Source organism: Scyliorhinus torazame, chromosome 7 (assembly GCF_047496885.1).
Source record: "Scyliorhinus torazame isolate Kashiwa2021f chromosome 7, sScyTor2.1, whole genome shotgun sequence".
Lineage (NCBI taxonomy): Eukaryota > Metazoa > Chordata > Chondrichthyes > Carcharhiniformes > Scyliorhinidae > Scyliorhinus > Scyliorhinus torazame.
This window is the reverse complement of record NC_092713.1, coordinates 295,599,024-295,626,618: the sequence shown is the minus strand read 5'-3', so window position 1 is coordinate 295,626,618 and position 27,595 is coordinate 295,599,024. Positions and strand designations below refer to the sequence as shown.

Below are 27,595 nucleotides of genomic sequence, written 5' to 3'. Positions count from 1 at the left end.
GAGGGGCGGTGAGAGGGATGGAGCACATGAGTAGGAGGAACCAGGGGAGGGAAGTAGTAACCCGAGGAGGTTGTGGGGGGGGGGGGGGGGGAAGAAGCAGCAGTAAGTTCAGGGAGGGAGGAAGGGGGAGAGGGGAAAGTGACGAGGAAGGGAAGGATGAGGAGGATTATCAGAGAGAAGAGTTAACAAGTTGGAGGATTTTTGGGCCAGTCAGATTAAAGACCAATGGATTTTTAATGTAAAAATGACAAGTCAGGAAAGTGATTTTGTTGAGAATACTTTTGCTGAGCATCCTGGTTTTACTCTAGGAGTATTAAACGAGGGATAGCTGTACCCATCAGGAAAGATAGCTGAGGGGAAGAGTCGATAGAGGTCTGTAAATTATGAAGTGTTTTGTTCGATGGAGCGCATTTAAATTTGTAAGGAAGAGCAAAACAAGAGGCCATTGTAAGCCAGTCACCAAAGACTCCAAAAGGAAGTCACCTTTGTCTCTGTGCCCACTTCTTTGGGCAAGAATCCTCCCTCCATTCCACTGATCCTTTCATGTGCCTCCAACATTCTGCCTCCAAGTGGACCCCCCCCCCCCCGGCCAGGACAATTACGTGCCCTTTTCATTGAGAACTGTCGACGGGGCATTGGCCGTTTTAATTTTTCTGCCCCCCTCACCCATTCCAACCTCTCTCCTTCCGAACTTTCTGCTCTTCACTCCATCAGGTCTAACCCCAACTTTGTCATCAAACCTACCGACTAAGGGGGTGCTGTTGTCGTCTGGCGCATTGACCTCTCCCTCGCAGAGGCTGAACGCCAACTCTCAGATACTTCCTCTTACCTCCCCCTGGACCATGACCAGACCACTGAACATCAAGCCATTATCTCCAACACCGTTAGCGACCTCATTTCCTCCAGATGCCTTCCCCCTACGGCTTCCAACCTCACTCTCTGAACCCCTCCCACAACTCCTTTACTGGTATTGCTTCATGTTCTCATCCGGGCCTGGAAAAATTCATCAACACGGCTTCCAGTTTCCACCCCTCCATCACTTTCACCTGGTCCATCTCAGACACTTCCCTTCCGTTCCTTGATTTTTCGGTCTCCATTTCCAGCAATAGACCATCTACTAATATCCACTACAAGCCCACCTAACTCCCACAGCTATCTGGACTACAGCTCTTCGCACCCTATACCCTGTAAGGACTCCATCCCTTTCTCTCAACTCCTTCGCCTCCGTCGCATTTGTTCCGATGATGCCAATTTCCAAAATGGTGCTTCGAAAATGTGTTCCTTCTTCCTCAACCGTGATTTCCCACCTACAGTTGTTGACAGGGCCCTCAACAGTCCATCTCCCCCGCCACTACCCTCGCCCCCTCCCCGCCCTCCCAGAGCAAGGATAGAGTCCCCCTCGTTTTTACATTTCATCCCACCAGCCTCCGTATGCAAAGCATAATCTCCTTTAAAAACACTTGTCTTTGCAGGGGCAGGCCAGTCGATTTCAGCGGGAGCGGAGCTGGTTAGTCAATTTCAGCGGGAGCAGTGCGGAAGTGATTTCTGGGAGGTAAGTCTCTCCTTTAAAAACACTTACCTGGTCCCGTTTTCGGTCCCTCTTCGCTGGTTTATTTTTTAAATTTTAGTGTTTAAGGCGGGAACAGGAAGTTCGACCCGCGGACTTCTGGGAAGACCCTCACCAATAAATTCTGGTGGAGAGGAAACCCGAGATACTACACGTGTAGAGTCTCCCACCCGTCCTCCTCCTCTAACCTAATAATAAAACCCATTGGTGTGAGGTAAGTACCATATTTTATTATTATTTTTAAATTTTTTTAATTTAGTTGTCAGCCAGATCTTGTTAGAAAGTTAGAGGGATGGCAGGGAAGGGAGTGCAATGTTCCTCCTGCAGGATGTTTGAGGTGAGGGATGCAGTTAGTGTCCCTGCTGATTTTACCTGCAGGAAGTGCTGCCATCTCCAGCTCCTCCAAGACCGAGTTAGGGAACTGGAGCTGGAGTTGGAAGAACTTCGGATCATTCGGGAGGCAGAGGGGGTCATAGATAGCAGCTTCAGGGAATTAGTTACACCAAAGATTGGAGATAGATGGGTAACTGTAAGAGGGACTGGGAAAAAGCAGTCAGTGCAGGGATCCCCTGCGGTCGTTCCCCTGAGAAACAAGTATACCGTTTTGGATACTTGGGGGGGGGGGGGGGGAGGAGACTTACCAGGGGTAAGCCATGGGGTACGGGCCTCTGGCACGGAGTCTGTCCCTGTTGCTCAGAAGGGAAGGGGGGAGAGGAGCAGAGCATTAGTAATTGGGGACTCGATAGTCAGGGGCACAGATAGGAGATTTTGTGGGAGCGTGACTCACGTTTGGTATGTTGCCTCCCAGGTGCAAGGGTACGTGATGTCTCGGATCGTGTTTTCCGAGTCCTTAGGGGGGAGGGGGAGCAGCCCCAAGTCGTGGTCCACATTGGCACTAACGACATAGGTAGGAAAGGGGACAAGGATGTCAGGCAGGCTTTCAGGGAGCTAGGATGGAAGCTCAGAAGTAGAACAAACAGAGTTGTTATCTCTGGGTTGTTGCCCGTGCCACGTGATAGTGAGATGAGGAATAGGGAGTGAAAGCAATTAAACACGTGGCTACAGGGATGGTGCAGGCGGGAGGGATTCAGATTTCTGGATAACTGGGGCTCTTTATGGGGAAGGTGGGACCTCTACAGACAGGATGGTCTACATCTGAACCTGAGGGGCACAAATATCCTGGGGAGGGGGGGGGGGGGGGGGGGGGAGATTTGTTAGTGCTCTTTGGGGGGGTTTAAACTAATGCAGCAGGGGCATGGGAACCTGGATTGTAGTTTTAGGGTAAGGGAGAATGAGAGTATAGAGGTCAGGAGCACAGATTTGACGTTGCAGGGGGGGGCCAGTGTTCAGGTAGGTGGTTTGAAGTGTGTCTACTTCAATGCCAGGAGTATACGAAATAAGGTAGGGGAACTGGCAGCATGGGTTGGTACCTGGGACTTCGATGTTGTGGCCATTTCGGAGACATGGATAGAGCAGGGACAGGAATGGATGTTGCAGGTTCCGGGGTTTAGGTGTTTTAGTAAGCTCAGAGAAGGAGGCAAAAGAGGGGGAGGTGTGGCGCTGCTAGTCAAGAGCAGTATTACGGTGGCGGAGAGGATGCTAGATGGGGACTCATCTTCCGAGGTAGTATGGGCTGAGGTTAGAAACATGAAAGGAGAGGTCACACTGTTGGGAGTCTTCTTTCGGCCTCCAAATAGTTCTAGGGATGTAGAGGAAAGGATGGCGCGGAAGATCCTGGATAAGAGCGAAAGTAACAAGGTAGTTATTATGGGAGACTTTAACTTTCCAAATATTGACTGGAAAAGATATAGTTTGAGTACATTAGATGGGTCGTTTTTTGTACAGTGTGTGCAGGAGGGTTTCCTGACACAATATGTTGACAGGCCAACAAGAGGCGAGGCCACGTTGGATTTGGTTTTGGGTAATGAACCAGGCCAGGTGTTGGATTTGGAGGTAGGAGAGCACTTTGGGGACAGTGACTACAATTCGGTGACGTTTACGTTAATGATGGAAAGGGATAAGTATACACCGCAGGGCAAGAGTTATAGCTGGGGGAAGGGCAATTATGATGCCATTAGACGTGACTTGGGGGGGAATAAGGTGGAGAAGTAGGCTGCAAGTGTTGGGCACACTGGATAAGTGGAGCTTGTTCAAGGATGAGCTACTGCGTGTTCTTGATAAGTATGTACCGGTCAGGCAGGGAGGAAGGCGTCGAGCGAGGGAACCGTGGTTTACCAAAGAAGTGGAATCTCTTGTTAAGAGGAAGAAGGAGGCCTATGTGAAGATGAGGTGTGAAGTTTCAGTTGGGGCAATGGATAGTTACAATGTAGCGAGGAAGGATCTAAAGAGAGAGCTAAGACGAGCAAGGAGGGGACATGAGAAGTATTTGGCAGGTAGGATCAAGGAAAACCCAAAAGCTTTCTATAGGTATGTCAGGAATAAGCGAATGACTAGGGAAAGAGTAGGACCAGTCAAGGACAGGGATGGGAAGTTGTGTGTGGAGTCTGAAGAGATAGGCGAGATACTAAATGAATATTTTTCGTCAGTATTCACTCAGGAAAAAGATAATGTTGTGGAGGAGAATGCTGAGCCCCAGGCTAATAGAATAGATGGCATTGAGGTACGTAGGGAAGAGGTGTTGGCAATTCTGGACAGGCTGAAAATAGATAAGGCCCCGGGACCTGATGGGATTTATCCTAGGATTCTCTGGGAGGCCAGGGAAGAGATTGCTGGACCTTTGGCTTTGATTTTTATGTCATCATTGGCTACAGGAATAGTGCCAGAGGACTGGAGGATAGCAAATGTGGTCCCTTTGTTCAAAAAGGGGAGTAGAGACAACCCCGGCAACTGTAGACCGGTGATCCTCACGTCTGTAGTGGGTAAAGTCTTGGAGGGGATTATAAGAGACAAGATTTATAATCATCTAGATAGGAATAATATGATCAGGGATAGTCAGCATGGCTTTGTGAAGGGTAGGTCATGCCTCACAAACCTTATCGAGTTCTTTGAGAAGGTGACTGAACAGGTAGACGAGGGTAGAGCAGTTGATGTGGTGTATATGGATTTCAGCAAAGCGTTTGATAAGGTTCCCCACGGTAGGCTATTGCAGAAAATACGGAGGCTGGGGATTGAGGGTGATTTAGACATGTGGATCAGAAATTGGCTAGCTGAAAGACAGAGGGTGGTGGTTGATGGGAAATGTTCAGAATGGAGTTCAGTTACAAGTGGAGTACCACAAGGATCTGTTCTGGGGCCGTTGCTGTTTGTCATTTTTATCAATGACCTAGAGGAAGGCGCAGAAGGGTGGGTGAGTAAATTTGCAGACGATACTAAAGTCGGTGGTGTTGTCGATAGTGTGGAAGGATGTAGCAGGTTACAGAGGGATATAGATAAGCTGCAGAGCTGGGCTGAGAGGTGGCAAATGGAGTTTAATGTAGAGAAGTGTGAGGTGATTCACTTTGGAAGGAATAACAGGAATGCGGAATATTTGGCTAATGGAAAAGTTCTTGAAAGTGTGGATGAGCAGAGGGATCTAGGTGTCCATGTACATAGATCCCTGAAAGTTGCCACCCAGGTTGATAGGGTTGTGAAGAAGGCCTATGGACTGTTGGCCTTTATTGGTAGAGGGATTGCGTTCCGGAGTCAGGAGGTCATGTTGCAGCTGTACAGAACTCTGGTACGGCCGCATTTGGAGTATTGCGTACAGTTCTGGTCACCGCATTATAGGAAGGACGTGGAGGCTTTGGAGCGGGTGCAGAGGAGATTTACCAGGATGTTGCCTGGTATGGAGGGAAAATCTTATGAGGAAAGGCTGATGGACTTGAGGTTGTTTTCGTTGGAGAGAAGAAGGTTAAGAGGAGACTTAATAGAGGCATACAAAATGATCAGGGGGTTGGATAGGGTGGACAGTGAGAGCCTTCTCCCGCGGATGGAAATGGCTGGCACGAGGGGACATAGCTTTAAACTGAGGGGTAATAGATATAGGACAGAGGTCAGAGGTAGGTTCTTTACGCAAAGAGTAGTGAGGCCGTGGAATGCCCTACCTGCTACAGTAGTGAACTCGCCAACATTGAGGGCATTTAAAAGTTTATTGGATAAACATATGGATGATAATGGCATAGTGTAGGTTAGATGGCTTTTGTTTCGGTGCAACATCGAGGGCTGAAAGGCCTGTACTGCGCTGTATTGTTCTATGTTCTATAATCCTCCGCCATTTTCGCTAACTCCAGCGTGATGCCACCACCAAACACATCTTCCCTTCACTCCCTCTGTCAGCATTCCGCAGAGACCGTTCCCTCTGAAATAATCTAGTCCACTCTCCACCATACCCAGTACCTCTCCCATCACCCATGGCACCTTCCCATGCAATCGCAGGTGTTACACCTGCCCCGATACCTCTTCCATGCTTAACATCCCAGGCCCAAAACACTCATTCCAGGTTAAGCAGCAGTTCACTTGCACCTCTTCCAATTTGGTCTACTGCATTCACTGCTCCCAATGTGGTCTCCTCTATATCGGAGAGACCAAACGCAGACTGGTTGATCGCTTTGTTGAGCATCTTCGGTCTGTGTGCATTCAGGATCCTGACCGTCCCGTTGCTTGCCATTTTAACAAAAGACCCTGCTCCCATGCCTGTCCTTGGCCTGCTGCAATGTTCCAGTGAAGCTCAATGCAAACTGGAGGAACAACATCTCATCTTCCGGTTAGGCACGCTACAGCCTTCCGGTCTCAACATCGAATTCAACAACTTCAGATGACTAGCTTTACCCCACCGCGACCCATTTGTTTTCATCCCATTTCATTTTAACTGTCTTTTACCATTTTTTTCTTTCTTGGCTTTCTTAATATATATTAACCCCCCCTCCCATCTTATCCACCCTTCCTTACCCTTTCTCCTCTTTGCTTCCCCCTTCCCCTCCCCCCAAATCTACAGTTCACCCTCTGATGTTAGTTTCTCTGCTGTAAGCCTGTCACATCTTTTGCTCTCTCTGGGGACTGCCATTAACACTCTTTCCCCATGGTTTCTGTGGCCATTAGTACCCGGTTTCTGTGGCCATGACTCATCTTTCATTCTCACTCCACAGTATACATATTTCCCACTTTCTCTGTCTGTTAGCTTTGACAAAGAGTCATCGGACTCGAAACATTAGCTCTTTTCTCTCCCTCCAGATGTTGCCTGACCTGCTGAGATTTTCCAGCATTTTCTCTTTCGCTCCAAAAGGAAATTCAGGAGAAATGTCTTTAACTAACGATGAGAATGCAGAACTCATTGCCACATGGAGTGGTTGATCCATGCAGTTGAGGGGAGTTTAGATAACCATTTGTGAGAGTATGGAATACAGGGTTATGTTTGACAAGGGAGGATGCAAGTGGAGTATTAAAGCTTTTATGGACTGGATGGGCCAAACTGGATAATCTACCTAATTCCACTTAAAACTGAACTTTAGCTAATGCTTATAAACACTGAAACCTAAAAATTATTGCTATTATTATTATTTATTTTTTTTAAATAATTTTTATTAAAGTTTTCACAAAATATCAACAACAAAAGATAAAAGGAACCCAATAGAATTAAATACCAAACCAAACAAAACAACCCAGTGGCCCACTCCCCCCTATACAAAAATAATAAATTAACACTCGCCGAAACACATAGCAAATATATACACCCCCTCAGATCCTCCAGTATAGACAAACAAAAATAAAATAGAACCCACCCCCCCTGGGCTGCTGACCATTGTCTACCGTTCTGCCAGGAAGTCTAAGAACGGTTGCCACCGGCTGAAAAACCCTTGCACCGATCCCCTTAAGGCAAATTTCACACTCTCCAATTTAATAAACCCCTCTATATCATTGATCCAGGATTCCACGCTTGGGGGCCTCGCAACTTTCCACTGAAGAAGAATCCTTCGCCGGGCTACCAGGGACGCAAAGGCCAGAATACCGGCCTCTTTCACCTCCTGCACTCCCGGCTCCTCTGCAACCCCAAATATTGCGAGCCCCCAGCCCGGTTTGACATTGGATCCTACCACCCTCGACACCGTCCTCGCTACGCCCTTCCAAAATTCCTCCAGCGCTGGGCATGCCCAGAACATATGGGTGTAGTTTGCTGAGCTCCCTGAGCACCTAACACACCTGTCCTCACCCCCAGAAAATCGGCTCATCCTTGTCCCGGTCATATGTGCCCTGTGCAGCACCTAAAACTGTATGAGACTGAGCCTCGCGCACGAAGAGGAAGAGTTCACCCTCCCTAGGGCATCTGCCCACGTCTCCTCCCCCAACTCCTCCTCCCACTTACCTTTCAGCTCCTCCATCGAGGCCTCCTCCTCCTCCTGCATCACCTGGTACGTTGCCGAGATCTTCCCCTCTCCAACCCACACACCCGAGAGCACCCTGACCTGTACCGTGCGTGGCGGCAGCAGAGGGAATTCCACCACTTGCCGCCTGGCAAACGCCCTTACCTGTTGATACCTAAAGGTGTTTCCCGGGGGGAACCCGTACTTCTCCTCCAGCTCACCCAGGCTCGCGAACTTCCCATCCACAAACAGGTCCCCCAACCTTCTTATCCCTGCCCTGTGCCACCCCGAAAACCCTCCATCTATTCTCCCTGGGACAAAGTGGTGGTTCCCCCGTATCGGGGTCCACACGAGGCCACCACTTCCCCCCCTGTGCCGCCTCCATTTCCCTCAAATTTTGAGGGTAGCCGCCACCATTGGGCTCGTGGTATACCTCATTGGAGGGAGCGGCAGCGGCGCCGCTGCCAGTGCCTCCCGACTCGTACCCTCATAAGACGCCGTATCCAGCCTCTTCCATGCCGCCCGCTCCCCCTCCATCACCCACTTGCGCACCATCGCTGCATTGGCTGCCCAGTAGTACCCACAGAGGTTGGGCAGCGCCAGTCCCCCCCCCCCCCCCCCCCCCATCCCTACTCCGCTCCAGGAACACCCTTCTCATCCTCGGAGTCCCTCGCGCCCACACAAACCCCGTTATGCTCCTGTTGACCCGCCTAAAGAAGGCCTTCAGGATAAGAATGGGGAGGCACTGGAACAGGAACAAAAACCTTGGGAGCACCGTCATCTTGACTGACTGCACCCTACCCGCCAGGGACAGCGGCAACGCGTCCCACCTCTTAAATTCCTCCTCCATTTGCTCCACCAGCCTCGTGAAATTAAGTCAATGCAGGGCCCCCCAGCTCCTGACCACCTGGACCCCCAAATACCTGAAGCTCCTCTCCGCCCTTTTTAGTGGGAGCTCGCCAATCCCCCTCTCCTGGTCCCCTGGGTGAACCACGAACAACTCGCTCTTCCCCATGTTGAGCTTGTACCCTGAGAAATCCCCGAACTCCCCGAGGATCCTCATTACCTGCGGCATTCCCCCCACCGGGTCCGCCACATATAGCAGCAAGTCGTCCGCATAGAGCGACACCCTATGCTCCTCCCCACCCCGCACCAGCCCCCTCCAGTTCCTCGACTTCCTCAGTGCCATAGCCAGGGGTTCAATCGCCAGTGCGAAGAGCAGGGGGGATAGGGGACACCCCTGCCTCGTCCCTTGATGCAACCAAAAGTACTCAGACCTCCTCTTGTTCGTGGCCACACTCGCCATCGGGACCTCGTACAACAGCATAACCCACCTGACGAACCCCTCCCCTAGTAGTAGACAATTGTCTTTATTTCCATAGTCATGCTTCAGCATTGGCTTTAAAAACACAAATAGTGCACTATGAATTCTAAAGGAATGTACTTGGTACATTTATCAACGAATCACACCTTATGTAAGCTACTGCATTTGATTTAACAGTACATTTAATCTGAGCTAGGTGAGTGATATCTAGAGTTAACAAGTGTATAGTAGAAATAGAAATACTGCAACTCCTCTAGTTGACAGTTCTAAAGATGTTCAGCACACAGCAGCTTTACAGATATCTCTGGCCTACATAAAGCTTGCATCAGATGGGTACAAAATTTGGTGTTCCAATTTATTGACTGTAGAAACCTACCAGCTGCCACTCTCCAATGTCCTCATTCCAGTGTACATAGTTCTCAATCATCTCCTAGAAGGAATAAACATTTATTTAAACAAACCTGCCATCCTCCATCAACATAATAAATACAAAATGAGCAATAATCCAGTTTAGTAAACAGTTTCTTTTTATAAAGCGTGCTTGACAAAAATTCATCAGGTTCCAAAAGAGTATGACAGAACTTCATTATCTACAATTCAGTTATCATCTTTACAAATTATGGACCAGAATTTTCACAAATACTCCTTACTAAACTAACCAATGTCAATTTCTTTTTAACTGACATAATCACTGACCGTCCTAAAAATATTAAATACAATTAACAACTACATTATGTGGTACATTTAATATAGTAAATTCTCCCGTGGCATTCAAGAACCATGGGCGTCATTCTCCGACCCCCCAGCGGGTCAGAGAATGGCCGTTGGCCGCCGTGAATCCCGCCTACGCCGGTTGTCGAAGTCTCTGGTACCGGATATTCGGCGGGGGCGGGAATCGGGCCGCGCCGGTTGGCGGGCCCCCCCGCTCAATTCTCCGGCCCGGATGGGCCGAAGTCCCGCCGAGAAATTGCCTGTCCCGCCGGCGTAAATTAAAGTAGGTATTTACCGGCGGGACGAGCGGGCTCCGGGGTCCTGGGGGGGGGGGGGGGGGGGGGGGCGGGGCGATCTGACCCCGGGGGGTGCCCCCACGGTGGCCTGGCCCGCGATCGGGGCCCACCGATCCGCGGGCGGGCCTGTGCCGTGCGGGCACTCTTTCCCTTCCGCCTCCGCAACGGCCTCCACCATGGCGGAGGCGGAAGAGACTCTCCCCACTGCGCATGCGCGGGAAACTGTCAGCGGCCGCTGACACTCCCGCGCATGCGCCGCCCGGGGATGTCATTTCCGCGCCAACTGGCGGGGCAACAAACACCGTTTCCGCCAGCTGGCGGGGCGGAAATCCCTCCGGCGCCGGCCGAGCCCCTCTATGTCGGGGCTCGCCCCCCAAAGATGCGGAGCATTCCGCACCTTTGGGGCGGCGCGATGCCGGTCTGATTGGCGCCATTTTAGGCGCCAGTCGGCGGACATCGCGCCGTTGGGGGAGAATTTCGCCCGATATCTATAAAAATTCCGAGCTACATCAGGGTACATCAGAATACATGCCCAAAAGTTAGATCAAAAAGATTAGTTTTAAGGAACATCTTAAAAGAGGAAAGGTCAAAGGTTAAGAAGTTTAGGGAAGGAATTTCAGAGCTTAGAACCAAGCCATCTGAAAGCTCAGCCACCAACAAGGGAGTGATTACAATCAGTGAAGTGCAAGAGGTCAGAATTGGATAAGCGGCGAGACCTCAAAGGTTTGTAGGGCTGCAAGAGGCTAGAGATAGGGCGGGTTGAGACAATTTTAATTGTTCGAACGTAATGTCCTTTTGTATGGTATCTAAAACACCAACATTTCAAAATATCCATCAAAGTTATTTTCATTGTGGATGTATGCAAGTTCCATTTATGAAATCTGTCTAATCGGTATCTCACAACAACTTACAGTATGCTATACAAAAATCAAGATGACATGAGTTGAATGTCTTTGCAAAACCAAAGAAAACATACAAATCTTTTGTTTATGCATAGAATTAAATATTTCTATTAGATTCACAGCTTGCTAATATTACTTGGGGAATGGAGGGGATCAAATGGCTTTGAACGGAATGCTTTCCTTCAATATTTCAAAGTTGATTGGAAAAGATGAACAAAGAGTTAGTGATGTAAAAAAAAGTTTTTAAAACATTGCTCTCAATTAGATTTTAAATAAAATGCACAAAAAAGGATGGCCTTCTAATCTGCAAAAATAAGAAAATATTCATTCTTTACGAACATCAACAGTCACAGAATAAATGCATGTCAATTTCTCGTTTGTTTCTGTGCTATATTTCAATTTAGACTATTTTCTATTAAAAGTCCAAAGACTCACATATAGACTAGTGGGGCGGGATTCTCCGCGAACCGGTGGGGCGGGCAACTCTGGTGCGAAGGAGTGGCGTGAACCACTCTGGTGTCGGGCCGTCCCGAAGGTGGGATTCTGCACCTTCAGGGGCTAGGCTGGGGCCGGAGTGGTTTGCGCCGCGCCGGCTGGCGCGGAAGGGGCTTGACACCACACCAACCAACGCCGAAGAGCCTCCGCCAGCCAGCGCGAGTTGGCGCAAGCGCAGGAGCGCCAGCGGATGCTGCCGTCATTCCAGCGCATGCGCAGTGGCCGGAGTGGTTGGCGCTGCGCCGGCTGGCGCGCAAGGGGCTTGGCGCCACGCCAACCGGCGCTGAAGGGCCTCCGCCGGCCAGCACGAGTTGGCGCATGCGCAGGAGCGCCAGCGTGTACTGGCATCATTCCAATGCATGCGCGGGGAGGGGTCATCTCCGCACCGGCCATCGCGGAGTGTTACACCAGCCGGCGCGGAGGAATAGAGTGCCCCCAGGACATAGGCCCGCGTGCGGATCGGTAGGCTCCACCATGGGGGCAACTCCCAGGACCAGATATCCCCCCCCCCCACCGAGGCCGCCCGTGGATCCAGGTTCTTCCGGTAAATAGTTGTCGTAACATACGCTGGTGTGACCGGCCGAAAAACGGGCGGCCACTCGGCCCATCGCGGGCCGGAGAATCGCCAGGGGGGCCACTGCCAATGGCCCCCGACCGGGATTCATGCCGCCCCCCGGCGATTCTCCAACCCGGTGGGGAGTCGGAGAATCCCGCCCGTGTTGTCCACAGCTATGAAAAATATTCCTTATCCATGGAAGCTGTATAATATAAACAACCACTGCCTCAATGCACGAGAGTTAAACATTCAATTTTTCCATTATCAAAAACCCCAACATAAACAACTCATTAAGAATCTCTGCCTAACCTGGTATTCTTGTGGAATAAAGTTGTCAATAATAAGCATCTGGAGACGGAGTTCTCGGCTCAGCTGTCTTATATTCTCCAGTAATCCTTCAATTTCACGTTGGTGTTCTTGCTGCAAGTCTGCCATCTTTGAATAAAAAAAGAACAGAATAATGAATCAGAACGGTCATCATGCCATGAAGCACACACCTCAAAGATGTAATGCAGAGAAACTGGGTAAAGGGGATATCTCCAGTAAGACTCGATCTCTACTGATTACCAACAAGGTCAAGTGAAAGAGCTTTACTTTTATGTGGAAGAGTCATTTCAATCATTTGTTACAATTAAGCAAAATATTTGGGATTGTTTAATACATTTATTCATTTTTGATGCTTCTTTCAACTAAATAATTATTTAAAACAGTTTGGCTTTCAGATTTTTCTACGACCATAAGACATAGGAGCAGAATTAGGCCACTCGGCCCATCGGGTCAACTCCGCCATTCAATCATGGCTGATATTTTTCTCATCCCCATTCTCCTGCCTTCTCCCCATAACCCCTGTTCCCCTTATTGATCAAAAACCTATCTATCTCTGTCTTAAAGACACTCAGTGATTTGGCCTCCACAGCCTTCTGCTGTGGAGTTCCACAGATTCACCACCATCTGGCTGAAGAAATTCCTCCTCATCTCTGTTTTAAAGGATCGTCCCTTTAGTCTGAGATGGTGTCCTCTGGTTCCAGTTTTTCCTACAAGTGGAAACATCCTCTCCACGTCCACTCTATCCACGCCACACAATATCCTGTAAGTTTCAATAAGATCCCCCTCATCTTTCTAAACTCCAACGAGTACAGACCCAGAGTCCTCAACAATTCCTCATACAACAAGTTCGTCATGTGAAATCTTTTGATACGGTGGTACGATAAACAATACTATACAAAGAAAACAACTGAAAAATCATAGCAGCACCTCCATAAATGTGCTATCTTCTCACCTCAGATTTAGCTGCCATCAACATTGTCCAAACTTTCTTCAGTTTCTTTGTCTTGCCCTGGGCCTCCTCCTGCAAACTGGTGTACTTCTCCTCAATGTCCAAACGTTCTTGCTATTTATTGGAAAAAAAGACGACAAAGGACATTAACTTACTATCTAGGTTAGCTTGTACCAATATACGTGGATGCAACAGTTGATTTCGGCGGGAGTGGAGCTGGCTGGTTAGTCAATTTCAGCAGGAGCTGAGAATTTTTTTTTTTTTTTAAATTAGTGTTTTAGGCGGGAACAGGAAGTCGACCCGCGGACGTCTGGGAAGACCCTCACCAATAAATTCTGGTGGAGAGGAAACCCGAGACATTACACGTGTAGTGTCTCCCACCCGCCCTCCTCCTCTAACCTAATAATAAAACCCATTTGTCTGAGGTAAGTACCATATTTTATTATATTATTATTATTTTTTATAAAAAATTTAATTTAGTTGTTAGCCAGATCTTGGTAGAAAGTTAGAGGAATGGCAGGGAAGGGAGTGCAATGTTCCTCCTGCAGGATGTTTGAGGTGAGGGATGCAGTTAGTGTCCCTGCTGATTTTACCTGCAGGAATTGCTGCCATCTCCAGCTCCTCCAAGACCGAGTTAGGGAACTGGAGCTGGAGCTGGAAGAACTTCGGATCATTCGGGAGGCAGAAGGGGTCATAGATAGCAGCTTCAGGGAATTAGTTACACCAAAGATTGGAGATAGGTGGGTAACTGTAAGAGGGACTGGGAAAAAGCAGTCAGTGCAGGGATCCCCTGCGGTCGTCCCCCTGAGAAACAAGTATACCGCTTTGGATACTTGTGGGGGGGGGGGGGGGGGGGGGAGAGACTTACCAGGGGTAAGCCATGGGGTACGGGCCTCTGGCACGGAGTCTGTCCCTGTTGCTCAGAAGGGAAGGGGGGGAGAGGAGCAGAGCATTAGTAATTGGGGACTCGATAGTCAGGGGCACAGATAGGAGATTTTGTGGGAGCGTGAGAGACTCACGTTTGGCATGTTGCCTCCCAGGTGCAAGGGTACGTGATGTCTCGGATCATGTTTTCCGGGTCCTTAGGGGGAGGGGGAGCAGCCCCAAGTTGTGGTCCACATTGGCACTAACGACATAGGTAGGAAAGGGGACAAGGATGTCAGGCAGGCTTTCAGGGAGCTAGGATGGAAGCTCAGAACTAGAACAAACAGAGTTGTTATCTCTGGGTTGTTGCCCGTGCCACGTGATAGTGAGATGAGGAATAGGGAGAGAGAGCATTTAAACACGTGGCTACAGGGATGGTGCAGGCGGGAGGGATTCAGATTTCTGGATAACTGGGGCTCTTTATGGGGAAGGTGGGACCTCTACAGACAGGATGGTCTACATCTGAACCTGAGGGGCACAAATATCCTGGGGGGGGGAGATTTGTTAGTGCTCTTTGGGGGGGTTTAAACTAATGCAGCAGGGGCATGGGAACCTGGATTGTAGTTTTAGGGTAAGGGAGAATGAGAGTATAGAGGTCAGGAGCACAGATTTGACGTTGCAGGGGGGGGGCAGTGTTCAGGTAGGTGGCTTGAAGTGTGTCTACTTCAATGCCAGGAGTATACGAAACAAGGTAGGGGAACTGGCAGCATGGGTTGGTACCTGGGACTTCGATGTTGTGGCCATTTCGGAGACATGGATAGAGCAGGGACAGGAATGGATGTTGCAGGTTCCGGGGTTTAGGTGTTTTAGTAAGCTCAGAGAAGGAGGCAAAAGAGGGGGAGGTGTGGCGCTGCTAGTCAAGAGCAGTATTACGGTGGCGGAGAGGATGCTAGATGGGGACTCTTCTTCCGAGGTAGTATGGGCTGAAGTTAGAAACAGGAAAGGAGAGGTCACCCTGTTGGGAGTTTTTTTATAGGCCTCCTAATAGTTCTAGGGATGTAGAGGAAAGGATGGCGAAGATGATTCTGGATAAGAGCGAAAGTAACAGGGTAGTTATTATGGGAGACTTTAACTTTCCAAATATTGACTGGAAAAGATATAGTTCGAGTACAATAGATGGGTCGTTTTTTGTACAGTGTGTGCAGGAGGGTTTCCTGAAACAATATGTTGACAGGCCAACAAGAGGCGAGGCCGCGTTGGATTTGGTTTTGGGTAATGAACCAGGCCAGGTGTTGGATTTGGAGGTAGGAGAGCACTTTGGGGACAGTGACTACAATTCGGTGACGTTTACGTTAATGATGGAAAGGGATAAGTATACACCGCAGGGCAAGAGTTATAGCTGGGGGAAGGGCAATTATGATGCCATTAGACGTGACTTGGGGAGGATAAGGTGGAGAAGTAGGCTGCAAGTGTTGGGCACACTGGATAAGTGGGGCTTGTTCAAGGATTAGCTACTGCGTGTTCTTGATAAGTATGTACCGGTCAGGCAGGGAGGAAGGCGTCGAGCGAGGGAACCGTGGTTTACCAAGGAAGTGGAATCTCTTGTTAAGAGGAAGAAGGAGGCCTATGTGAAGATGAGGTGTGAAGTTTCAGTTGGGGCGATGGATAGTTACAAGGTAGCGAGGAAGGATCTAAAGAGAGAGCTAAGACGAGCAAGGAGGGGACATGAGAAGTATTTGGCAGGCAGGATCAAGGAAAACCCAAAAGCTTTCTATAGGTATGTCAGGAATAAGCGAATGACTAGGGAAAGAGTAGGACCAGTCAAGGACAGGGATGGGAAATTGTGTGTGGAGTCTGAAGAGATAGGCGAGATACTAAATGAATATTTTTCGTCAGTATTCACTCAGGAAAAAGATAATGTTGTGGAGGAGAATGCTGAGCCCCAGGCTAATAGAATAGATGGCATTGAGGTACGTAGGGAAGAGGCGTTGGCAATTCTGGACAGGCTGAAAATAGATAAGTCCCTGGGACCTGATGGGATTTATCCTAGGATTCTCTGGGAGGCCAGGGAAGAGATTGCTGGACCTTTGGCTTTGATTTTTATGTCATCATTGGCTACAGGAATAGTGCCAGAGGACTGGAGGACAGCAAATGTGGTCCCTTTGTTCAAAAAGGGGAGCAGAGACAACCCCGGCAACTATAGACCGGTGAGCCTCACGTCTGTGTTGGGTAAAGTCTTGGAGGGGATTATAAGAGACAAGATTTATAATCATCTAGATAGGAATAATATGATCAGGGATAGTCAGCATGGCTTTGTGAAGGGTAGCTCATGCCTCACAAACCTTATTGAGTTCTTTGAGAAGGTGACTGAACAGGTAGAGGAGGGTAGAGCAGTTGATGTGGTGTATATGGATTTCAGCAAAGCGTTTGATAAGGTTCCCCACGGTAGGCTATTGCAGAAAATACGGAGGCTGGGGATTGAGGGTGATTTAGAGATGTGGATCAGAAATTGGCTAGCTGAAAGAAGACAGAGGGTGGTGGTTGATGGGAAATGTTCAGAATGGAGTACAGTCACAAGTGGAGTACCACAAGGATCTGTTCTGGGGCCGTTGCTGTTTGTCATTTTTATCAATGACCTAGAGGAAGGCGCAGAAGGGTGGGTGAGTAAATTTGCAGACGATACTAAAGTCGGTGGTGTTGTCGATAGTGTGGAATATAATAGAGGGATATAGATAAGCTGCAGAGCTGGGCTGAGAGGTGGCAAATGGAGTTTAATGTAGAGACGTGTGAGGTGATTCACTTTGGAAGGAATAACAGGAATGCGGAATATTTGGCTAATGGTAAAATTCTTGAAAGTGTGGATGAGCAGAGGGATCTAGGTGTCCATGTACATAGATCCCTGAAAGTTGCCACCCAGGTTGATAGGGTTGTGAAGAAGGCCTATGGACTGTTGGCCTTTATTGGTAGAGGGATTGAGTTCCGGAGTCAGGAGGTCATGTTGCAGCTGTACAGAACTCTGGTACGGCCGCATTTGGAGTATTGCATACAGTTCTGGTCACCGCATTATAGGAAGGACGTGGAGGCTTTGGAGCGGGTGCAGAGGAGATTTACCAGGATGTTGCCTGGTATGGAGGGAAAATCTTATGAGGAAAGGCTGATGGACTTGAGGTTGTTTTCGTTGGAGAGAAGAAGGTTAAGAGGAGACTTAATAGAGGCATACAAAATGATCAGGGGGTTGGATAGGGTGGACAGTGAGAGCCTTCTCCCGCGGATGGAAATGGCTGGCACGAGGGGACATAGCTTTAAACTGAGGGGTAATAGATATAGGACAGAGGTCAGAGGTAGGTTCTTTACGCAAAGAGTAGTGAGGCCGTGGAATGCCCTACCTGCTACAGTAGTGAACTCGCCAACATTGAGGGCATTTAAAAGTTTATTGGATAAACATATGGATGATAATGGCATGGTGTAGGTTAGATGGCTTTTGTTTCGGTGCAACATCGTGGGCCGAAGGGCCTGTACTGCGCTGTATTGTTCTATGTTCTATGTAACACCCTTTTAGGATTGTTTTATTCTTAGGAGCCTTGCTACAAGCAGGAACGTCTTTCGCAAGAACTATACAGAGAAGAAAATTTATGGCTATCCTATAACTTATCTGAGCCAACACACACACAGTGCTGAAAGAATTGAATTTAACATGTAGGTTAGCATAAGAAACAGTACAAGATAAGCAAGCAGCATTTGGTGCAATTGAGGAGCAAATTGCCTGAGTCTAAAGAAGTGACTGCATGTATATAATAGAGTCAGTAGTTGTACATTTACTATTTTCCAGATCAAATAAATTGATGTTTTACTGTTCTGAATGCACTTGCTTCTCTAATGTTGAAAAGGGTGCTGATGCTTAAATACTTTTGTTCACCTAGATTGCACAGCAAAGCTATTCACCTACAACCTTGAAACTTGTCTTTTTAAATTAAGATAACGGTGTAAAATGGCCAAGGTCTAAAACATGGGACGCCACCAAAATTGAAAACAGTAGTAAATCAAGAAGTGGGGTTTAAGTGACGCCAAGCTGAAGCTTTAAAGGCTTGTAAACTGTAGGATAACAGCAAGGCAGAATTTCTATTTTGTGATACTAAGAAATGTGTTAAGAATAGTAATTGCATTACCTCTTTTTCCTCCAGCTCTTTCCGAAGTTGCTCTGCACGATTCCGGCGCGCTTCTAGCTCAGAATTTGACTCATCCAATAATCTCTCTTGTTCTTCAGCTTTGGCCAGAAGATCCACTCCTCCCACAATCACCTTCTTCTCTAAAGCCGACAATTTTTCCAACAAGGTCTGATGTTCCACCCTTAAGAATTCCAGTAAAAGGGCCCCATTACGCTCATTTATATTAAGAACGTATTAAGATGCAAATTCTCTTCAATGAGTGTAAAAAAATATAAATATAGGTAAACCGCGGCATTCTTAAAGAAAATCAAAGTACTGTTGGACTGTGAAGCATTGCAATTCAGATTGACCGGCGATTTTGTACTTGTTGGCGCTGGTGTAGGAGTTCCACAACAGAAAAGCGGGAACCGCACCTGGGCCAATTCAGCTACTGTTAAGGGACTAGCACCGGTGCCGCGTGGAACACAATCGATTCCAAAGAGAAACGGTGCCGGATTCGCCAGATCGGAGATTTGACACTCAGAAGAAGGCCGACAAGCTGAAACCGCAAATACACACTTCACTCCCCACACACACCACCCCAACCAACAAGATGGCATCAAGGATACCCCGTTTCACGGACACCGAGCTGGAGACCCTCCTGGACGCGGTGGAGGAGAGGCGGTTGACCCTATACCCGGCCCGGGAAGGAGGGTGCCAGCTGCCGCCGGTCGCCGTGCCTGGGTGCTGGTGGCAGAGACAGTCAGTGCTGTGAGCAACACTGTCTGGATCGGCCAGCAGTGCCGGAAAAAACTGCAGCCTCCTCAGGGAAGCCAGGGTGAGTATGCAACACTGTGTACTCCTGCAACACTGGCCAAGTAATGGCCTCCATAATGCCACCACTGATGGCAGAACCTACAGTACAATGGGATCCGCCTGATGAACCCTGCTGGCTTCCCAACATGTTCAGGGTTGGGGGGGGCAGGCTCCCAATCAGGCATTCTATGTCCATGGAGGGCACCACTAGCCCCATATCCCCATCTAGTGGCAATGGTCCCCATCCTTACCAAGAGGAACCCTCCTTGCCCTGCTCTCACCAACCATATCAGGACCTGTCTGTGGTAGTATGTATTGGGGGTCATGTGGGACTGGAAGCCCTAATGTCATTGGCTGACAGATCCCGGGTCCTGGTTGGCCGTTGACCTCTAGCTCCGCCCTGAAGGCGGAGTATAAGAAGCCGGAGTCCTCCCCCGCAGGCCATTCTACTATCGAGCTGCGGGGGAACACACACGCTTAATAAAGCCTCATCAACTTCACTCTATTCGTCTCACGGAGTCTTTGTGCGCTACAATTTATTAAGCGTGCCTAAAAAGGACTATGGAGCTCAGGATCATTCCGGAATGCCTGAGGATCAGCCCCCACACAGTGAACGCGGCAGCAGCCTTCAAGCATTGGCAGACTTGCTTCGAGGCCTACCTCAGAACGGCCACCGGCCGGGTCACAGAAGACCAAAAACTACAGGTCCTGCACTCGAGGGTGAGCACGGAGATCTTCTCCCTCATCGAAGACTCGGAGGATTTCCAGACGGCGTTCGCAGCACTGAAAAGTCTCTATGTCCGCCCAGTTAACCAAATCTACGCTCGCTACCAGCTCGCGACGAGACGGCAGGGTCCCGGAGAATCGATGGACAAATTCTACGCCGCGCTGCTGATTTTGGGACGAGCCTGCAGCTGCCCTTCGGTGAACGCAAATGAACACACGGACATGTTAATGCGCGATGCTTTTGTGGCAGGTATGACTTCCTCCCAAATCCGCCAAAGACTTCCGGAAAGAGAGTCGCTAGGACTCTGAGGCCCGGGCCCTAGCAGCCTCCCTAGACGTGGCCACGCGTAATACCCGCGCCTACGGCCCCGACCGCGCGGCAGCCCACTGGGCTCCGTACGTACCCGTTGCGACAAACCCACCCCCCCCCCCCGGACACCCCACAGGCTTGTGCGGTCCAAACGCCAAGTCGCACCGGGGGCGGCCGCTGATATTTCTGCGGCCAGGCGAAACACCCCCGGCAGCGCTGCCCGGCCCGCGCAGCTATCTGCAAGAGCTGCGGGGAAAAAGGGCCATTACGTGGTTGTGTGCCGGTCCCGCGAGGTCGCCGCTGTCCCGGGAGAACAGGGAGCCCTGCAAGCCGTTTACACTCCCCAACCCCCCCAGCACGCCATGTACGACCCGCAGGCGCAGCCGCTCTGGGTCCCGACCACCGCGGTCCCGGGAGAACAGGGAGCCCTGCACGCCGCTTACGCTCCCAACACTCTCTCTCCCCCCCCCCCCCCCCCCCGCACCCCATATATGACCCGCCAGCGCTACCGCTTTGGGTCCCGACCACCACACTCCACGGAGAAAGAAGAGGGAGTTTTGCGCCCCCCTAACGCCCCCCCCCCCGCCCCACGTCTGACCCGCCGGCGCTACCAACTTGGGTCCCGACCACCGCTGTCCCCGGTGAGGGAGCTCCGCGCGGTCCGAGCGCTCCCCAGCCCCCCCAGCGCGACCCGCAGACGCCGCCATTTTGGGTCCCGGCCACCACGAAGGGAGGAAGGGCGCCGCCATCTTGGACCACCCCAGACCTGTACGACGCGTGGGGGCGGCCATTTTGTCCACCCCCGCCGCCATCTTGTTACTCCCCCCCAGCCACGTGCGATGTTTGGGGGCGGCCATTCTGTTCGTCCCCGACGCCATCTTGGACGGCAACAACGGACCCCCCTCCACTACTACAACCACATCTCGCTTCAATTACGCTCGATCAAGCTCGGCCCCGGACACTCCAGACGACGACGACAACAACGGTGCTAATAAACGGCCACGAGACACCATGCCTAGTCGACTCCGGGAGCACGGAGAGCTTTATCCACCCCGACACGGTAAGACGCTGTTCATTGACCACCTATCCCAGCGCACAAAAGATTTCCCTAGCTGCAGGATCCCACTCCGTACAGATCCAAGGATTCTGCATAGTTACCCTAACGGTGCAGGGGAGGGAGTTCAAAAACTACAAACTAAACGTCCTTCCCCAACTCTGCGCCCCCACCTTACTGGGATTAGATTTCCAATGCAATCTACAGAGCCTTACGTTCAAATTCGGCGGCCCAATACCCCCACTCACTATCTGCGGCCTCGCAACCCTAAAGGTGCAACCCCCGTCCTTGTTTGCGAACCTCTCCCCGGATTGCAAACCCGTCGCCACTAGGAGCAGACGGTACAGCGCCCAGGACCGGACCTTCATTCGGTCCGAAGTCCAGCGGCTACTAAAGGAGGGCATAATCCAGGCCAGCAATAGTCCCTGGAGAGCGCAGGTGGTAGTAGTGAAGACAGGGGAGAAACAAAGGATGGCCATAGACTATAGCCAGACCAACAACAGGTACACACAACTAGACGCGTACCCTCTCCCCCGCATATCCGACATGGTCAATCGGATTGCCCAATATAAAGTCTTCTCCACCGTGGACCTCAGGTCCGCCTACCATCAGCTCCCCATCCGCCCAAGTGACCGCAAGTACACAGCCTTCGAGGCAGATGGGCGATTATACCATTTCCTAAGGGTCCCATTTGGCGTCACAAACGGGGTCTCGGTCTTCCAACGGGAGATGGACCGAATGGTTGATCAACATGGGTTGCGGGCCACGTTCCCGTATCTCGACAATGTAACCATCTGCGGCCACGACCAGCAGGACCACGACGCCAACCTCCAAAAATTCCCCCTCCCGCACTGCCCAAAAGCCCTGAAACGCTGCCTGGGGTTCTTTTCATACTACGCCCAGTGGGTCCCCCAGTACGCAGACAAGGCCCGCCCCCTAATACAGACCACGACCTTCCCTCTGTCGACAGAGGCTTGCCAGGCCTTCAGCCGCATCAAAGCGGATATCACAAAGGCCACGATGCGCGCCATCGACGAGTCCCTCCCCTTCCAGGTCGAGAGCGACGCCTCCGACGTAGCTCTAGCGGCCACCCTTAACCAAGCGGGCAGACCCATGGCCTTTTTCTCCCGGACCCTCCACGCCTCAGAAATCCGCCACTCCTCAGTGGAAAAGGAAGCCCAAGCCATAGTGGAAGCTGTGCGACATTGGAGGCATTACCTGGCCGGCAGGAGATTCACTCTCCTCACTGACCAACGGTCGGTAGCCTTCATGTTCGATAATGCACTGCGGGGCAAAATCAAGACGACAAGATCTTAAGGTGGAGGATCGAGCTCTCCACCTTCAACTACGAGATTTTGTACCGTCCCGGAAAGCTGAACGAGCCGTCCGATGCCCTATCCCGCGGCACATGTGCCAACGCACAAATTAACCACCTCCAAACCCTCCACGAGGACCTCTGCCACCCGGGGGTCACTCGGTTTTTCCACTTCATCAACTCCCGCAATCTCCCATACTCTTTAGAGGAGGTCCGTACAATCACAAGGGACTGCCACATCTGCGCGGAATGCAAAACGCATTTTTTCAGGCCGGATGGTGCGCACCTGATTAAGGCTTCCCGCCCCTTTGAACGCCTTAGTCTCGATTTCAAAGGGCCCCTCCCCTCCACCGACCGCAACGCATATTTTCTTAATGTGGTGGACGAATACTCCCGCTTCCCATTTGCCATTCCCTGCTCTGACATGACCGCGGCCACAGTCATTAAAGCCCTGAACAGCATCTTCACACTGTTCGGTTGCCCCGCATACGTCAACAGCGACAGGGGGTCCTCTTTCATGAGTGACGAGCTGCGCCAGTTCCTGCTCAGTAAGGGCATAGCCTCAAGCAGGACGACCAGCTACAACCCCCGGGGGAACGGGCAAGTAGAGAGGGTGAACGGCACGGTCTGGAAGGCCGTCCTACTGGCCCTACGGTCCAGGGACCTCCCAGTTTCACGGTGGCAGGAGGTCCTCCCGGACGCTCTCCACTCCATCCGGTCGTTTTTTTTATGTACGAGCACCAATCAAACGCCTCATGAGCGTCTCCTTGTCTTGCCTAGGAGGTCCTCCTCTGGAACGTCGCTGCCGACCTGGCTGGCGGCCCCAGGACCCATCTTGCTCCGAAAGCATGTGCGGGCACATAAGGCGGACCCGTTGGTCGAAAGGGTTCACCTCCTCCACGCGAACCCGCAGTACGCTTACGTGGAGTACCCCGACGGCCGACAGGACACGGTCTCCCTGCGGGATCTGGCGCCCGCCGGCAACACACACACCCCCCCGACACCATTCACCCAACCCCCCCCCCCTTCCTGCCACCGCCGCACCCCGCGACCGCCCCCTTCCCAGGAGGATCGGTTCCCCTCCCCTCAGGCCCGACCAAGATTAAAGCCCAAGCTGAAACCGTAAGGCTCCCGGAGACGACAACACCGGTACAAGCACCACCACCACCACCGGGACCGAGGCGATCGACACGGACGACCAGACCGCCCGACCGACTCGTGGCATCGATCTAAATCAAAATATGGACTTTTCACAAGGACATTTTGCTTTTCTCCCTATACCCTCTGTAAATAGTCGAAACAGGACAAAATTGTACAATACTGTATTGCCATGTGAATGTTTTTTTTCCTCCCAGGACCAGCCTGTAAACCCTTACCACCATACGAAGCATCACCCCGCCGGGTTCATTTTTGACAAGGGGTGAATGTGGTAGTATGTATTGGGGGTCATGTGGGACTGGAAGCCCTAATGTCATTGGCTGACAGATCCCGGGTCCTGGTTGGCCGTTGACCTCTAGCTCCGCCCTGAAGGCGGAGTATAAGAAGCCGGAGTCCTCCCCCGCAGGCCATTCTACTATCGAGCTGCGGGGGAACAGACACGCTTAATAAAGCCTCATCGACTTCACTCTATTCGTCTCACGGAGTCTTTGTGCGCTACACTGTCCAACTAGCCCCAGCCCTCACTTAACTGGTTGGGAGGAAGGCTTCCTCCCATGGCATCCTCCATTAAGTGAGGTCCCAGTAGCGAGGCTGCTCAGGTGCTGGCTCTCCGATTAGCTAGCAGCTCTTGGGAAGGAGGCCCTCTTTCAAAGCTAGACAGGAACCTCAACCATAACTAATTAGCTGAACAGCCAAAGAATGTGGCCAACAATCCTACAAACGGCAGAGGCAGGGTTCCCCCAGCTTTTGGCCCATTGTCGGGCCTTCACTGTGCTGACAAAATTCTAGCCAATGCATTAAGCAGAAAGATAACAGCAAAGGGACATGAGGAAAAGGGAGTGGAACTGCAATGGAAGGGATTTTGCTCGCAAAGAGGTGTGGGGGCCAAAAAATGTTGAGGGTAGGCGGGGGCTGCAGTCCCATCGTGTCATCCAGCAAAGGCATTTTATCAGTATTGCAACTGCTTTGAGGAGAAATCACTAATCTTCCCATCACAGTAAGAAGTCTTACAACACCAGGTTAAAGTCCAACAGGTGTGTTTCGATATCACTAGCTTTCGGGGCGCTGCTCCTTCCTCAGGTGAATGAAGAGGTATGTTCCAGAAACATATATATAGACAAATTCAAAGATGCCAGACAATGCTTGGAATGCGAGCATTAGCAGGTGATTAAATCTTTACAGATCCTGAGGTGGGGTAACCCCAGGTTAAAGAGGTGTGAATTGTGTCAAGCCAGGACAGTTGGTAGGATTTCACAGGCCAGATGGTGGGGGATGAATGTAATGCGACATGAATCCCAGGTCCCGGTTGAGGCTGCATTCATGTGTGCGGAACTTGGCTATAAGTTTCTGCTCGGCGATTCTGCGTTGTCGCGCGTCCTGAAGGCAGCCTTGGAGAACGCTTACCCGGAGATCAGAGGCTGAATGCCCTTGACTGCTGAAGTGTTCTCCGACTGCAAGTACAGTAAGAAGTCTTACAACACCAGGTTAAAGTCCAACAGGTTTGTTTCGATATCACTAGCTTTTGGAGCGCTGCTCCTTCCTCAGGTGAAGGGAAGGGAAGGGCCAGACCCCATTTGAGGCCCCCTCCCGGTGCAGGAACCCCCCCTCCCCCCCACAGGCCGTCCCCCCAGTGTTTCCGCGCTGTTCCCGCCGGCAGCGACCAGGTGTGGACGGCGCCGGTGGGAACCCGTCGTATTACGCAGGCTGCTCGGTCCATCCGGGCCGGAGAATAGCGGGGATAGCGGAGAATCGCCATTTTGGGTGTCTCGGGCGATTCTCCGGCCTGCGCCGCGCAGAACACGACGGGGCAGTTCTCGCCACTTGGGTGAATCGCGGGAGGGCGTTGGACCGGCGTCGCCTGGAAAAATGGCGCGCCAGGCGATTCTCCCAACTGGCGCGGGAGCGGAGAATCGCGCCCCATACCTTTCATCCAGGCTTCTGCATCAACACCTTGAAGTATGCCTTCAGAACCTGCAAGACAGTCTCACCAGAGGTGGGGGCATAGTGGTATAGGAAAAAAAGAGTCCTCAACATTGGCTCCAGGCCCCGAGAAATCTCAAAGCATCAAGTCAAACATGGGCACGGAAACCTCCTGCTGATTGAAACCATCATCTTGCTTTAACTGATGAATCAGTTCCTCCATGCTGAACACCACTTGGGATGTAGCAGGGATGGTAGCAAGGGCACATTATGCACTCTGGAAGGGATCTTCCATCTCAGTCACCTTGAGAGGCTTGGAAGCACCACTGGTGATCAAGCTGGTCGAGTCACTTTGTCACCATGGGATAGGTTCAGAACCGATCTGGTAACCCAGAACATGGTATATCCCTCACTATAGAGTCAAGGCAGGGGATCATAGAAACACAGAAAATAGGATCAGAACTAGACCATTTGGCCCTTCAAGCCTGCTCCACCTTTCATTATGATCATGGCGGATCATTCTATTCTGCCTCGCCCCCATACCCTTTGTTCCCTGTCATCCCGTGCTATATCTAACTTCTTCTTGAAAATATACAGGGCGGGATTCTCCGTCGGCCGATGCCGAAATCGGGAAAGGTGAATGGGCGGAGAATCAGTTTTGATGCCGTGAAATGGGTGCTGTGGCTGATGAGGGCGAGAGAGAGAGAGAGAGAGAGAGAGAGAGAGAGAGAGAGAGAGAGAGAGAGAGAGAGAGAGAGAGAGAGAGAGAGAGAGAGAGAGAGAGAGAGAGAGAGAGAGAGAGAGAGAGTGAATATGGAAAGTGTGTGAGGGGGCTGTGGGTTCGGGGTGGACTGGCGCAAAACTCCATTGCCGCAGCCTGCCCACTGTGAACTTAGTGCCATGTGTCGTATGGCTGTCCCCCCAGGCAACCCCCTAGGTGCCATCTGGCCCCAGCCGACTCATCAGCGAGATGGGTGCGCTCCAGGACAACCAGTGTCATCTTATTGGCTGGGATGTGTGCATGTGGGGAGTGGAGTGCGAATATGCATCTGCAGCTTGTCAGCCTCTGGAGTGTCAATCCTGACCCAGGCAAATTCAACACCATTTTCCATTGGAATCGACCGTGTTCCACGTTGCACCGGTGCTAGCCCTTCAAACATAGCTGAATCGGTCCAGGTGTGGTGCCAGTTTTGCTGTCGGAGAAGTCCACGAATCCTGCCCCGGCGTCAACACTTAGTCTCAGGAACAGAGAATCTCGCTGACAATGTTTTTGCCTCAGCTGCATTCTGTGGTACTGAATTCCACAGGCTCACCACACTCTTGGGTGATGAACTTCCTCTTCATCCTAGTCCCAAATGATCTACCCAGTTTCCTCAGACTGCGACCCCTGGTTCAGTACTCCCCTGCCATCAGGAAATCCTTTGTGCATCTACTCTGGTTAGTCCTGTTAGAATTTCATAGATTTCCCCTCATTGTTTTAAACTCCAGCGAATATAATCCTAACTGACTCAGTCCCACCATGCTAGGAGCCATCTGATAAACCTTTGTAGCCCCAATGAATTCACTTCAATCAAATCCAAGTAATATCAAGAAATAGCTAAGTAGATTAGATACAGCAAAGGCTTTGGAACCCAACATTATATAATCTGGAAGTCATTCATCTCATCAAGCATACACTAGCTCTTTGAAAATCTCACTCCCATTTTTATTCATTCATGGGACGTGGGCATCGTTGGCTAGGCTAGCATTTATTGTGCATCTCTAATTACCCTGGTGGGTGAGTTGCAGTCCATGTGATATAGGTACACCTACAGTGCTGTTAGGGAGCAGTTCCAGGATTTTGACCCACGACAACAAAGAAAAT

General features: G+C 50.7%; 1 protein-coding gene across 1 annotated transcript in view; it reads right to left on the bottom strand.

Annotated features, from left to right (window-relative positions):
* kif3a (kinesin family member 3A) overlaps positions 1 to 27,595 on the bottom strand; it is a 112,219-nt gene that overhangs the window by 23,265 nt on the left and 61,359 nt on the right. Inside the window, exons 11-14 of the mRNA XM_072512631.1 lie at positions 18,454 to 18,634; positions 13,427 to 13,537; positions 12,457 to 12,582; positions 9,564 to 9,617 (exon numbers count right to left, since the gene is read on the bottom strand). Of these exons, the coding sequence (XP_072368732.1) occupies positions 9,564 to 9,617; positions 12,457 to 12,582; positions 13,427 to 13,537; positions 18,454 to 18,634 (472 nt within the window). The remainder of the gene's footprint in view (positions 1 to 9,563; positions 9,618 to 12,456; positions 12,583 to 13,426; positions 13,538 to 18,453; positions 18,635 to 27,595) is intronic.